We start from the raw sequence: 13,910 nt of genomic DNA on the forward strand, positions 1-13,910 counted from the left end.
GGGTGACGTGTGGCCTTCCCTCCTGTCCTGCTTCAGGAAGCACAAAAAGCAGTGTGTGAATGTTTGGGGTTGGCATCTGCTCTCCCATCCTTCTTCCTGAACTGAGGAAAATCCTCAGCTAACGAGGATTTCGTGGTGTGTTTGTAAACTGATGCACACGTGGCTCAGGCTCAGCTTTCCTGGTGGCTCACATAATTAAAACCAGAATATTGCAGGGCTTTGGGTGCTTCCTCATGGCTTTCATTCAAAACCAGAATATTCCTGGGCTTTGGGTGCTTCCTCATGGCTTTCATTTAAAACCAGAATTTTGCTGGGCTTTGGGTGCTTCCTCATGGGTTTCATTTAAAACCAGAATATTGCTGGGCTTTGGGTGCTTCCTCATGGCTTTCATTTAAAACCAGAATTTTGCTGGGCTTTGGGTGCTCTCTCATGGCTTTCATTTAAAACCAGAATTTTGCTGGGCTTTGGGTGCTTCCTCATGGGTTTCTTTTGCCTGCTCCTTCCTCAGATGCTGCTCCTCCAGTGCATCCAGGAGCAGCAAGGCTGGGACTACCTGGGCTCAGGTTATAAATAAAAAAATGAATTTGATGGTCAACATTAAAATCTGTAGCCATCATTTGAAATGTCATGTGGATCGTTTGGAAATTACACTTTTTATTTTTCACTTACCATTTAAAAGTGTTTTGCAGATAAATTGGGGTTTTGAAGGAGGTGACTGGAAGCGTTGGTGTCTTGGAACATCAGCTGCTGTGCTTGTCTGAAGTACAATAGTTTGCTTTCTAATTGCTTTTATAGATTATATATTTATATATTACTTTATATTTTGTTTAATATTATTTATATATTGGTTTTGTATATCATTATTTATATATTGGTTTTATATATTTATATATTGGGTTTATATATTATTTAGATATTGGGTTTTATATATTATATATTGGTTTTATATATTTTATATATATATAATATACATTGTAACAAGCTGATCTGCTTGCTGGGAGTAAAACATAGCAAAGTACTAAACGGAAGTTTTTTCTTTCCTTATCTTTCCCTTATATATTATTATTATTATATATTATTATTTCTATATGGGTTTTAGGTATCATTATTTATATACTGATTTCACATTTCTACATTGTTTTTCTTTAATTTAATTAACTAAAACGAATTAATTTAATTTCTGTCAGAAAATCCACGTTTATGCTGTGTGTCTTTCCCCCCCTAGAGTGAAAGATGCTGAGTGCCCACAGTGGAACAGCTCTCCTGAGGAACACACCTCTGTAAACCTTCCCTCAAAAAATCACCTGCAGGCAGATCTCCTGTGATGGACCCTCGGAATACTGCTATGTTAGCCTTGGCTTCTGATTCTGAAGGGTTTGCTGGGAAAAGCCCCTCTGTGGTAAACATTGGCACCTTGGTGGGCAAAGGGGAGGCAGAGCTCGAAGGCTGCGGCAAGGAGGAGGAGGAGGGGAGGAAGAAGAGCAGGGAGGGGAGCGCCGAGAGCGGCCACGGCGAGGCTCTGGGCGATGCGCAGCAGCAGTTCTCCGTGAAAGAAACCAACTTCTCCGAGGGAAACCTCAAACTGAAGATTGGCCTTCAAGCAAAGAGGACAAAAAAGCCTCCCAAGAACCTGGAGAATTATGTCTGCCGGCCTGCCATAAAAACCAGCATCAAGCAGCCAAGAAGGGCTCCCAAGAGCGGGAAGATGACAGAGGAGAAGGGCGAGCACTGTCCTTCAAAGCAGGTGAGTGATGTGGCTGTGGGGTGGCTTGCAGGTCATGGTGCATTTCAGCTGGGTTTAAAAGCTTCATGGTCTCTGCACCGCTGTGTTCTGCTGGTTTGGTGTGTGACCTCTGGTGCTGAAGTGTCTGGAGTTAGAAATGGTTTTATTTTGTGGCCATTAGCAGGAGAAAATGCTCTTTCACAGTGTGCCAGGTTGGTGTCTCAACAGCAGTGGGAGATGATTCCCATGTTCACTTGAGCTGGGTTCATTTCTGAAAATCAGTGGGGAGATTTGGAGTCTTTTCTTAACAAAGTGAAGGGTTTGGGTGTCTTGTCTCTCTTGAGATGGGGCTCTGGATGTGCTGTGCTTGCCTCTGCTGGTTGGGTTTCTGTTTTTTCCTACCTGTTAGAAGCTTTGTTTTGCTGTGTCTCAGCTGTCACTGCTCAGGCAGGGCCTGAAAAGTAAGACAAGACTTTTCCAAATGATTTAAAGACCAGCCTGGTGGTAGCTGCATGTAAATGTTGGAGAGATGTGCCAGGGCTTTTCCAAAGCCTGCCTCGAGGATTTGTTTTGATGATCTCCATGATGTAATCAGTAAGAGCAGCAGTAGCAGATAGGGAAAGCAGGATAAATGGCAAGGGTTACAAATACAGTTGGATAGAGATTAAATTTTTGAAGGGTTTGGTTACAGCCTGCTCTTTTTTTCCCCCATAAACGTAAAAGTTTTGGTAATCAAGGTTAGAATGTACCCTTGTGTAGTACTGCCTGGGGAATCCAGGGAATCCCTGGAAGCTGGAGTCCTTCCTCTGCTGGGGTTTTCTCTTCAGGGGGCTCCAGAGCTTCCCAAGGCTGAAGCATTTCCATTTCTCCAGCCTGTGTCCTGTCCTCAAGGCTCCCTGCACCAATCTGTCCTGAGGCAGAGCCTGCCCGAGGGAAGGAAAATTCCTCACCTTGTGCTGAGGTGATGTGTGCCTGCCATACCCAGACATTTCCCTCTCCCCTGCCATCCCCACACCTTCCCTCTCCCCTGCCATCCCCACACCTTCCCTCTCCCCTGCCATCCCCACACCTTCCCTCTCCCCTGCCATCCCCACACCTTCCCTCTCCCCTGCCATACCCACACCTTTCCTTTCCCCTGGCATACCCACACCTTTCCCTCTCCCCTGCCATACCCAGACATTTCCCTCTCCCCTGCCATACCCAGATCCTTTCCTCTCCCCGGCATACCCAGACCCTTCCCTCTCCCCTGCCATACCCAGACCCCTTCCCCTGGCATACCCACACCTTTCCTTTCCCCTGCCATGGCATGCCCAGACCTTTCCCTCTCCCCTGGCATACCCAGACCCTCTCCCCTGGCATACCCTGACTGAAGTTGGCCTTGAGGAAGAGTCACCTTAAAGAGAAGGGAAGTTTGGGGATCACCTCACTGTGGCCTTCCAATGGCAGGGAGAGAATCCTTACAAATCTTCACAAGGGCCTGCAGTGCCAGACAGGGGCAATGGCTTTACCCTGCCAGAGGGCAGGGTTGGGTGGGATTTTGGGCAGGAATTCCTCACTGTGAGGGTGTGAGGCCCTGGCACAGGTGCCCAGAGAAGCTGTGGCTGCCCCTGGATCCCTGGCAGTGCCCAAGGTCAGGTTGGATGGGATTTGGAGCAGCCTGGGACAGTGGAAGGTGTGGAATGGAATCTTTAAAATCCCTTTTAGCCCAAACCAGTCTGGGATTCTGAGTAATAAATTATGTGCTTACAAAACAAGGGTGCTGGATGTTATGTGTAAGGACTAAAATTGCTTTTTCCAGGCTCTACAGTGCACTCACATTGGGGTTTTCCTCCTCTGGCAACAGAGGTGTTTGCAGTCAGCCTATTGAACAAGAAATTCTCAAGTGCTCGTTGTGTAACTTCAGATTTTGGCAGTGGTTTTTATTTTACATTCTTCCATTTCAGAACAAGCTTATTATTTCTAATGATGTTTCTAACTTTAGCTTGAAAAACATCAGAAAAGTTGATGGCAGTTTGTTATTACACTGATGGTTTTCTTTTGTTTATTTTTAAATTTTTCTTTCTTTTTTTGTTGTTGTTGTTTTTTGGTTTGGTTTTTTTTTGACAGTGTTGCAATGAGTTGAGTATTGGAACAGTCTGGAATATCCAACTAGTGATTTCTCTTGATGTCTGGATTGAGGTGGCCCCTGCAGCTGAAAATCTCTTCTTCAGGGGAGGTTTAGGGTGGATTTTCAGGAAAAGGTTCTTCCCCAGAGGGTGCTGGCACTGCCCAGGCTCCCCAGGGCACGGGCACAGCCCCAGGGCTGCCAGAGCCCCAGGAGGGGTTGGACAGCACTCCCAGGGTGGGATTTTGGGGTGTCTGTGACTGCCTGGCCCCTGTGGGTCCCTCCCAGCCCAGGACATTCCATAATTCCCTGATTCCACACTCAAAAGGCACCACTGAGCCTGGAGGCTTTCCCTTTGCATCAAGAGATCGTGCCCTGGGAGTTTTCACCAGAGAAAATAATCAATATTTGAATTCTCATGCTGGCAGCAGGGATTCTTCATCCTTGACATCTTGGTTTATACACCAGGATATATTTTTTTTTCCCATTTCAAAATGGAAAGCAGAAAAGGAGGCAAATATTAGTGATGGTTCTGATGTGATGCATGTTGATATCACAGCAGCTCTGGATTGCAGCTCCTCTCAGAGCAGTCACTGCTCTCCTGCCTGGCAAGCAGCCCTGCATGCAGAGGATGCAGATCTGTTGCATTAAATTTGCATTATTTACAAGAGTTTCAAATCCCTGACTCATGATAAGTCCCTTTAGATCCTCTGCTCTCTCCTGAGTTGCTCTGAGATGCTGTTTAAGTCTGTCTGTTCCCTGCTGCCATTTTGCACTTTGGATTGTTGGAAATGACACTAAACAACACCCTGCTGGTTCCTGAAGTGGGATTGGAAGTGGAAATAAATGGGAATGATGGCTTAAAACCATCACATGTTTTGAATATAATACTCAAGGGCTGGTTTTTTTTTGTCTTGCTGCCATGTAATAAATAGAAATAAGTATAAATATATGCAATAAATATAAATAAATAGAAATATATAATATATAAAAATAAATAATAAATATAAATAATATATATATAATAAATGTAAATATATAAAAAAATAATATAAATGTAATAAATGATAAAAGTTGTAACACTGAAAATTACACTTCAGCAAAGGAAAGCTCTCCATGAATTTTTGCTGTGGATGCAGAGGAGGGGAAGCAAACCTGTGACCCATTCAGAGCCAGGTGTGGCTTTACTGGAGCTCTGAAAGGGAACTTTCTGTTCTTTTAAAGGAGCACTGAAGAATTAGAATGAAAATTTAGCCCTGCAGTGTGCACAGTTACACTGAGAGACAAAGAGAAGTAGTGGAATTCTCCTCCTGGGAATATCTAAAATGAAAACAGGAGGAAAATCCTTTGCACTGCCATCTCTGACAGGTTTGGTTTTTTTTTTTTTTTTGCTGAAGTTTAGTGCTGATAAAACTTGGGGAATGTCTTCAGATTTATGAATAAAGGGTTTATCTCCAGGAAAAGGCCTCCCAGACCTTGGAATCCAGCACTGAACAATTTTCAGTGTGAATAATTCCACACTTCCCTGGGCAAGCTGTTCCAGTGCCTCACCACCCTTTCAGTGGGGAAATTTTTCCTCATATTTTTATAATTTGTCCTCCAGAAATGTATAGACATAAAAATTAATTTTTTTTTTTTTTTTCCTGAGGAGAAAAATCACAGAGCAGGAAGGGGAATTTCAGAAATGACTGACATTGCCAGGTGTTACAAAAACCAAAATGAACTGTTTTCATTTTGCTTTTTGACTCTTGAGGATGGAATTCTTTCAGAAAACGTCCTGGGGCAGGCAGACAACGCTGTGCTAAGCCCAAAACCCCGAGCCTTGAACAAAACCAGACATTTTTGCCCCTGTTATTTTGCAGGAATGGTTCAGCTGTGCTGGCAGCAGTGAAGCTTTAGCAACAAAAGGCAAGAAGTGACAGTGGGAACACAGGGCAGCAGGTTGGGGCTTGCCCTCTGCTCCATCTCCTTTTTTCTGGGCAAAACTGCTGAGTGCAGGGTTCTGCAGATCTTCCTCTGCCTGTGGTCATGCTGGGAAGTTTGCTGATGAAATCACAGCCACCCACTGAAAGTTTCAAGCAAAAAAAAAAATTTAAAAGATGAAGAATTGATTTGTTTTCTTTTTGGGTAGCTCGGGAATATTTCCTGCGGGATCTGGGACAGAAGTTTTTTGTCTTAGGTTAATTCCACAAAATCCTTGTTTTCCTGGTAGTTCAAAGTTGCTTTGAGAAAAGGCTAAAAAATAAAAAGTCTTGGAGGTGAAAGAGTTTTTATTTGGGGGATTGCCTAGAATGTGTCGATGCCACAACTACAAAATAATTCCTGTGATGCCTCAGAATGCTCCAGACTGAGCATTGGCCTGGAGTACAATAATGAACAAATCTGTGTATGTCCATTAAAAATCCTTACTTCTTACCATTGGCTCTCAAAAAATCCCAAACAACATTTTGAATAAACAGCGTTTTTATTTGGGGGATTGCCTAGAATGTGTCGATGCCACAACTACAAAATAATTCCTGTGATGCCTCAGAATGCTCCAGACTGAGCATTGGCCTGGAGTACAATAATGAACAAATCTGTGTATGCCCATTAAAAATCCTTACTTCTTGCCAGTGGCTCTCAAAAAATCCCAAACAACATTTTCACGAGCGGGCTGGTTCCTTTTAACTGCTTCAGGTGTTGGAAGCTGAGAGTATTCTGAGTTTTGTAGCTTGGCTTTAGTTGGGAAGTGTGACACCAGACTTGATAGATGTCCCTGTTCTCAGGGAAGATCTGCTGCCCTTGACCTTTGTGCACATAAATACCAGAGATAATGACACTAAATAATGATCTAGCAGTAAGAAACCCTGATTCTCTTTTTAGAATAAAGTGGGTTTTTTTTGCTGTTGGTGCCTGTGATGATTCTGGAATCACAGAATTGTTCAGGTTGAAAAAGACCTTTAAGATGATGGAGTTCAGTGTTCCCCCAGCACCACTAACCCGTGTCCTCAGCAATTATAACCTGTTAATTTTGATTGTTTATATCAAAATAACCTGGAGTTATTATTCCTCAATGAATGGTGCAGGTGTAGAAAGTGTAAGTTCACATAGGAGAGGGAATTTTCAGTTCAGCTCGGTGTCAAACTAAGAATAATGCCAATTTTATGGAAACTTAATGTGTTCTATGCAATTGCTTTGGGCAGTGCTTTTATTGGATGGGTTCTTAAACCAGACATTGAACTAAAGATTGCACAGGAACAAATGTTTCAGTTTTTAAAGCACAAAATGCTTTTTGATGCAATGTAATCTCACCCTTTTGAACAGCTTTGTGCCCAGATGGGCCTTTCGTTCCAGCTGACACCACGGGAACAGGGCTTGAAATTTGGGCTGCAAAGGCACAGAATTCCAGGAAAACTCTTTCCTTTTTATGGCATTGTCCATTTGATTGCAACATTGAGGCAGTTCCTTGTAGAGCCAGGAGGAGAGAGCAGGTGAAACACTCAGGAGGTGTTGATGTTGTTTTCTTTTATTCCACAGTGCTCACAAATGTGTCTGATTAAAACCTGGCTTTGTGCTTCCCTAGCACAACATAAATATAAATATAAATATAAATATAAATATAAATATAAATATAAATATAAATATGATTTTACTTATATAATGTAAATGCATCTATACATATAAATATATAATAAATATATAATGTTGCTAATATAAATATAGATACAACTATTACTATAAATATATAATTTTACTAATATAGATATATCAATATAAATCTGCATTTATCCAAGGGAAGCAGGGCTCAGGAAGGAGCTAAGGGCTGGATGCTGCCCCATGAGCAGCACCAGTATAAATATAAATATAAATATAAATATAAATATAAATATAAATATAAATATAAATATGGTTTTACTAATATAAATATAAATGCATCTATACATATAAATATATAATAAATATATAATGTTGCTAATATAAATATAGATACAACTATTACTATAAATATATAATTTTACTAATATAGATATATCAATATAAATCTGCATTTATCCAAGGGAAGCAGGGCTCAGGAAGGAGCTAAGGGCTGGATGCTGCCCCATGAGCAGCACCAGGAGCTGGCAGAAGCAGGAGACAGGGACACATTTAGTAAATCAGAAAAATAGAAACTTCCACATGCACAGAAAGGTTTGATGTGCAGCTTAGGAGAAGCTTTTTTATTTATTTAAATGTTATTTCTTTATTTATTGTATTTAAGAATACAATACACAGAAAAATAATAACTTATATTTCTATAGCTGTAAGTAAAACTATAAATAAGTGAGGAACTTCAGATAAGATGGTGAAGGGTTTATAAATAAGCTAAGAGTTTAGAAATTATAACAGAAACGTGCACAAATGAGGCAGAAGTCATTAGACAAAAGTATCCACAATGCAGCAGAAGTTAAGGTGATAGAAAATCAAAATAAATTCTGTGGCAACTATTGGTTTAGGAAGTTATATGTTATTTTAGAAAGTTATATGTTAGTGTAAAAGGTTGTATTACTGTAAAAAGTTATCTATTAATTTAGAAAGTTATATGTGAGTTTAGAAAGTTCTATTTGTTTAGAAAGTTATATATTACAATATATATACATATATTATAATATTATAATATATATATAATATATGTTATAATATAAATACATAATATATAGGATATGATATATTATAACATATATAGTATATTATATATTATTCTAAAGTTCTACATTATCTTGTAACAAAGAAACTTGTGACTGCTCTTGAGCTATAGCTGGACACTTCTCTAAAATCTCACAAGCTCTAAGACTGATATTTGTCTGTAGAATAAATCATCCTTAAGTTGAAAATAGTCCCATCCTTCATTTCTGACAGTGACAATGACAGCAGCAGCCACTTGGGCTTGGCTTGGGGTCTGTGCTCCCATCTCACAGAGCCCCTGGGTGGGCTGGGGGACATCCTGTGCCCTGTGCAGGTGACAGTGCTGGCTGTCACCTGCAGGTTCCCAGGGGGGGTTGCTGTGTGTGAACAGAGATGGGCAGGGGGTCACTGGTCATTGCTGTCCCCAATGCAGGTGACAGTGCTGGCTGCTGTCCCTGCCCTGCTGGGACCCCCAATTTGCCGAGTGTGTGAATAGAGCTAGGCTGGGGGTCACTGGTCATTGCTGTCCCCAATGCAGGTGACAGTGCTGGCTGCTGCCACTGCCCTGCTGGGATCTGGAGGTTGCTGTGTGTGAACAGAGATGGGCAGGGGGTCACTGGTCATTGCTGTCCCCAATGCAGGTGACAGTGCTGGCTGCTGTCCCTGCCCTGCTGTGGGTTTGGAGGTCACTGAGTGTGTGAATAGGAGAGCTAGAGGTCACTGGTCATTGCTGTCCCCTGTGCAGGTGACAGTGCTGGCTGCTGCCACTGCCCTGCTGGGCTCTGGAGGTTGCTGTGTGTGAATAGAGCTGGGGGGCACTGGTCATTCCTGTCCCCAATGTGGGTGGCAGTGCTGGCTGCTGTCCCTGCGCTGCTGTGGGTTTGGAGGTCACTGCGGGTGTGAATAGGAGAGCTAGAGGTCACTGGTCATTGCTCTCCCCAATGCAGGTGACAGTGCTGGCTGCTGCCACTGCCCTGCTGGGCTCTGGAGGTTGCTGTGTGTGAATAGAGCTGGGGGGCACTGGTCATTCCTGTCCCCAATGTGGGTGGCAGTGCTGGCTGCTGTCCCTGCGCTGCTGTGGGTTTGGAGGTCACTGCGGGTGTGAATAGGAGAGCTAGAGGTCACTGGTCATTGCTCTCCCCAATGCAGGTGACAGTGCTGGCTGCTGCCACTGCCCTGCTGGGCTCTGGAGGTTGCTGTGTGTGAATAGAGCTGGGGGGCACTGGTCATTCCTGTCCCCAATGTGGGTGGCAGTGCTGGCTGCTGTCCCTGCCCTGCTGTGGGATCTGGAGGTTGCTGTGTGTGAATAGAGCTGGGGGTCACTGGTCATTCCTGTCCCCAATGCAGGTGACAGTGCTGGCTGCTGCCACTGCCCTGCTGGGATCTGGAGGTTGCCCAGTGTGTGAATAGGAGAGCTGGGGTCATTCCTGTCCCCAATGCAGGTGACAGTGCTGGCTGTCACCTGGAGGCTCCCAGGGGGGTTGCTGTGTGTGAACAGAGATGGGCTGGGGGTCACTGGTCATTGCTCTCCCCAATGCAGGTGACAGTGCTGGCTGTCACCTGGAGGCTCCCAGGGGGGTTGCTGTGTGTGAATAGAGCTGGGCTGGGGGTCATTGCTGTCCCCTGTGCAGGTGGCAGTGCTGGCTGCTGTCCCTGCGCTGCTGGGATCTGGAGGTTGCTGTGTGTGAACAGAGCTGGCTGGGGGTCATTGCTGTCCCCTGTGCAGGTGGCAGTGCTGGCTGCTGTCCCTGCGCTGCTGGGATCTGGAGGTTGCTGTGTGTGAACAGAGCTGGCTGGGGGTCATTGCTGTCCCCTGTGCAGGTGGCAGTGCTGGCTGCTGTCCCTGCGCTGCTGGGATCTGGAGGTTGCTGTGTGTGAACAGAGCTGGCTGGGGGTCATTGCTGTCCCCTGTGCAGGTGGCAGTGCTGGCTGCTGTCCCTGCGCTGCTGGGATCTGGAGGTTGCTGTGTGTGAACAGAGCTGGCTGGGGGTCATTGCTGTCCCCAATGCGGGTGACAGTGCTGGCTGCTGTCCCTGCCCAGCTGTGGGTTTGGAGGTTCCCTGTGAGAGAGCTGGGCTGGGGGTCACTGGTCATTGCTGTCCCCAATGCAGGTGGCAGTGCTGGCTGCTGTCCCTGCCCTGCTGGGATCTGGAGGTTGCTGTGTGTGAACAGAGCTGGCTGGGGGTCATTCCTGTCCCCAATGCGGGTGACAGTGCTGGCTGCTGTCCCTGCCCTGCTGTGGGATCTGGAGGTTGCCCAGTGTGTGAATAGGGGAGCTGGGGGTCATTGCTGTCCCCAATGGAGGTGACAGTGCTGGTTGCTCCCAGCTGGGACCTGGAGGTTCCCAGAGGAGGTTGCTGAGTGTGTGAATAGGAGAGCTGGGGGTCACTGGTCATTGCTGTCCCCAATGCAGGTGGCAGTGCTGGCTGCTGTCCCTGCCCTGCTGGGACCTGGAGGTTGCTGTGTGTGAATAGGAGAGCTGGGGGTCAGTGGTCATTGCTGTCCCCAATGCGGGTGACAGTGCTGGCTGCTGTCCCTGCCCTGCTGGGACCTGGAGGTTGCTGTGTGTGAGTAGGGGAGCTGGGGTCATTGGTCATTGCTGTCCCCTGTGCAGGTGTCAGTGCTGGCTGTCACCGGGAGGCTCCCAGGGTGGGTTGCTGTGTGTGAACAGAGCTGGGCTGGGGGTCACTGGTCATTCCTGTCCCCAATGCAGGTGGCAGTGCTGGCTGCTGTCCCTGCCCTGCTGGGACCTGGAGGTTTCCAGGGAAGTTTCCCAGTGTGTGAATAGAGCTGGGCTGGGGGTCAGCCTGACCCCATGGCCACAGACTGTGACACTGTGGGGTGTGTCCTGGAGGGGGTGTCCTGTACAGGGTGTCCTGGGGGTGTATCCCAAGGTGTGTCCTGGGGTTTGTTCCAGGGGTGTCCTGGAGGTGTTTTGGGGTTTGTTCCAGGGGTGTCCTGGGGGTGTTCTGGGGTTTGTTCCTGGGAGTGTTTTGGGGTTTGTTCCAGGGGTGTCCTGGGGGTGTTCTGGGGTTTGTTCCTGGGGGGTGTCCTGGGGGTATTTTGAGGTTTATTCCAGGGGTGTCCTGGAGGTGTTTTGGGGTTTGTTCCAGGGTATGTTCTGTGGTTTGTTCCAGGGGTGTCCTGGGGGTGTTTTGGGGTTTGTTCCAGGGGTGTCCTGGGGGTGTTTTGGGGTTTGTTCCTGGGGGTGTTCTGTGGTTTGTTCCAGGGGTGTCCTGGGGGTGTTTTGGGGTTTGTTCCAGGGGTGTTTCCCTGGGGGTGTCCAGGGTAGGGTCTGTGTGCTGGGAGAGTTGTGCTGCTGTGCCTGAAGGTTTTACCTGATTCCCTCAGTAAAGGAGCAGCAGAGTTCAGTTCTTCCACTGTTGCCTCTGCACAGAAAATGTCCTTTTTATTCCTGAAGTTTGGGGCTGTGCATGATTGCAGTTTGATTTTGGTATCTGCCATATCCTTACTCCTCCTTAGTGGCAGCAGTAGCTGCTATTCACTTCAACCAAAAATCTGAAATTTTTAATGATACAGAATTGCAAGAAGAAGCTTTGACTCTCTGGCTGATATTGGGAATTTTTAAAATGTTTCTGCAGCCACTGCAACCTGCTCCAAAGGAAACTTCTCAAGATGGTTCTATTAGAAGTTACTGGATGAAATTTGTCCTTCAAAATTTCCCTCCAAAATGTTTCTGTTAATCATGCTGGTTATTAAATAGATTTATGGGGGAAAAAATCCCATATAAGAATTTTAGGTTTAAAAATGCTGAAAAAAATGACAGACTTTTTTGACTTCTTGTCTGACATCTCACATGATGCTTCCTGTTTTCCTTTTCATTTTCTTTGAAATAATTTTCAGTGTGCTTGGAAAACTCACTCACCCTTAGATGAGAAAGAAGCTTTCCAGGGCACACGCCTTCAGCTTTCAAAGGATCTGTGTTTGATGCTAAAGTCTTGTTTTCAGAATCCTGGCATCTTGCTCAGATCAAAGCTGGTGTTTGGAAGGGTTTTGTTAGTTATGTATTTATTATTTAAGTGTCTACTCAAACTTCCAAGCTCTTTGTTTGGAAATGGAGGCGAGCAGGGAGAAGCAGAGCTTGCCAAGAGGTGTTGGATGCCCAGCAGTGACTGTGTGAGGGCACCACAGAACCCAGAGGGTGGCAGAGCACCCAGGAGGAGCAGAAAAAAAAAAAGGAAAAGTGTGGAGAGCAAATACAGGCATGAGGAGCTGAATTCCCCAGTCAGTATTTAGGTGGATTTTTGAAACAAAGGAGATTTTTCTTCCAAAGTTCTTGTCGGAATTTCAGGCTGGAGGAGGAGGAGGAGGAGGATGCAGCTCTCTGAAGGCTTTGATACTCATCAGTGACTCTCTGGCACTGCAGTGCCCCAGGGAATTCCAGGATTGCCCCAGGGAATTCCAGGATTGCAGGCTCAGGGTGGTGGCACGCTGACTCAGGAGCTTCCATGTGAGTGCCAGGCCTGCAGGTGGGCACCCAGAACCCCTGTGCCATCCCTGCAGCAAGGAGCAGCCCTGCATTTGGGGTGCCTGGGCTCACTGCAGAGGCTCCCCCGTTACCCACACAGCTGATTCTCATCACTGTCACATTTTCTGAAAAATCCCCTTGCCCAGGATTTCTCTTCTGGGAAGCTGAGAAGCCTCAGAGAAAAATGAAAACAATATTATCTCCTTTGCTTCTCCTGTGTTTTGCTGCTTTGGAGATTGTTCACCAACAGGTGGTTGTTTCATTAGTTTCTTGTGAATTGTTTTTCCTTAATGACCAATCACAGCCAAGCTGTGTAGGGGCTCTGAAGAGAGTCACAAAGTTGTCATTATTATCTTTTTAGCCTTCTGTCTGCATCCTTTCTCTATCCTTTAGTATAGTTTAGTATAGCATAATATAATAAATATGATATGATATGATATGATATGATATGATATAATATAATATAATATAATATAATATAATATAATATAATATAATATAATATATAATGTAATGTCATAAAATAATAAATTAACCTTCTAAAAACATAAAGTCACATTCATCATTTCCTCCCTTCGACGGGGGTCTCAGAAAATGCCACACTCAGCAGTGCCCAGGCTGCAAATTCCTGGTTAAGTGCAGCTGACTGAACAAATCCTTCATGATCAGCACCAAAATTGGCTGTCAGAGGAATCCAGGCTGTCCCTTCCTTCAGCATCCATGGGTACAGCTCTGGGATCAGGATGATCAGCTGCTGGAAGTGCCAGGCCATTGCCATACCAGTTTTTATGGCAGAGGGATGAAGAGCTGTGGCATTGATGTCTTTCACTCCATATTTAGTGTTTGTTCTGGTAGGTCCCAGGAGGTTTTTAAATTGGGAATGAAATCACAGCATCACAGTGACCTTGGGCTGGGAGGGACCTTAAAGCCCAGCTTATTCCACCCCCTGCCAT

General features: G+C 45.4%; 1 protein-coding gene across 1 annotated transcript in view; it reads left to right on the plus strand.

Moving 5' to 3' along the window:
* The first annotated feature begins 517 nt into the window (after nt 1-517).
* The window catches only part of ASH1L (ASH1 like histone lysine methyltransferase), a 67,150-nt gene continuing 53,757 nt past the window's right edge, over nt 518-13,910 (plus strand). Inside the window, exons 1-2 of the mRNA XM_041397282.1 lie at nt 518-762; nt 1,226-1,744. Coding sequence (XP_041253216.1) covers nt 1,325-1,744 — 420 coding nt within the window. The 5' untranslated portion in view covers nt 518-762; nt 1,226-1,324. The remainder of the gene's footprint in view (nt 763-1,225; nt 1,745-13,910) is intronic.

This window comes from Onychostruthus taczanowskii, unplaced genomic scaffold (assembly GCF_017590055.1).
Source record: "Onychostruthus taczanowskii isolate IOZ18803 unplaced genomic scaffold, ASM1759005v1 scaffold138, whole genome shotgun sequence".
NCBI lineage: Eukaryota > Metazoa > Chordata > Aves > Passeriformes > Passeridae > Onychostruthus > Onychostruthus taczanowskii.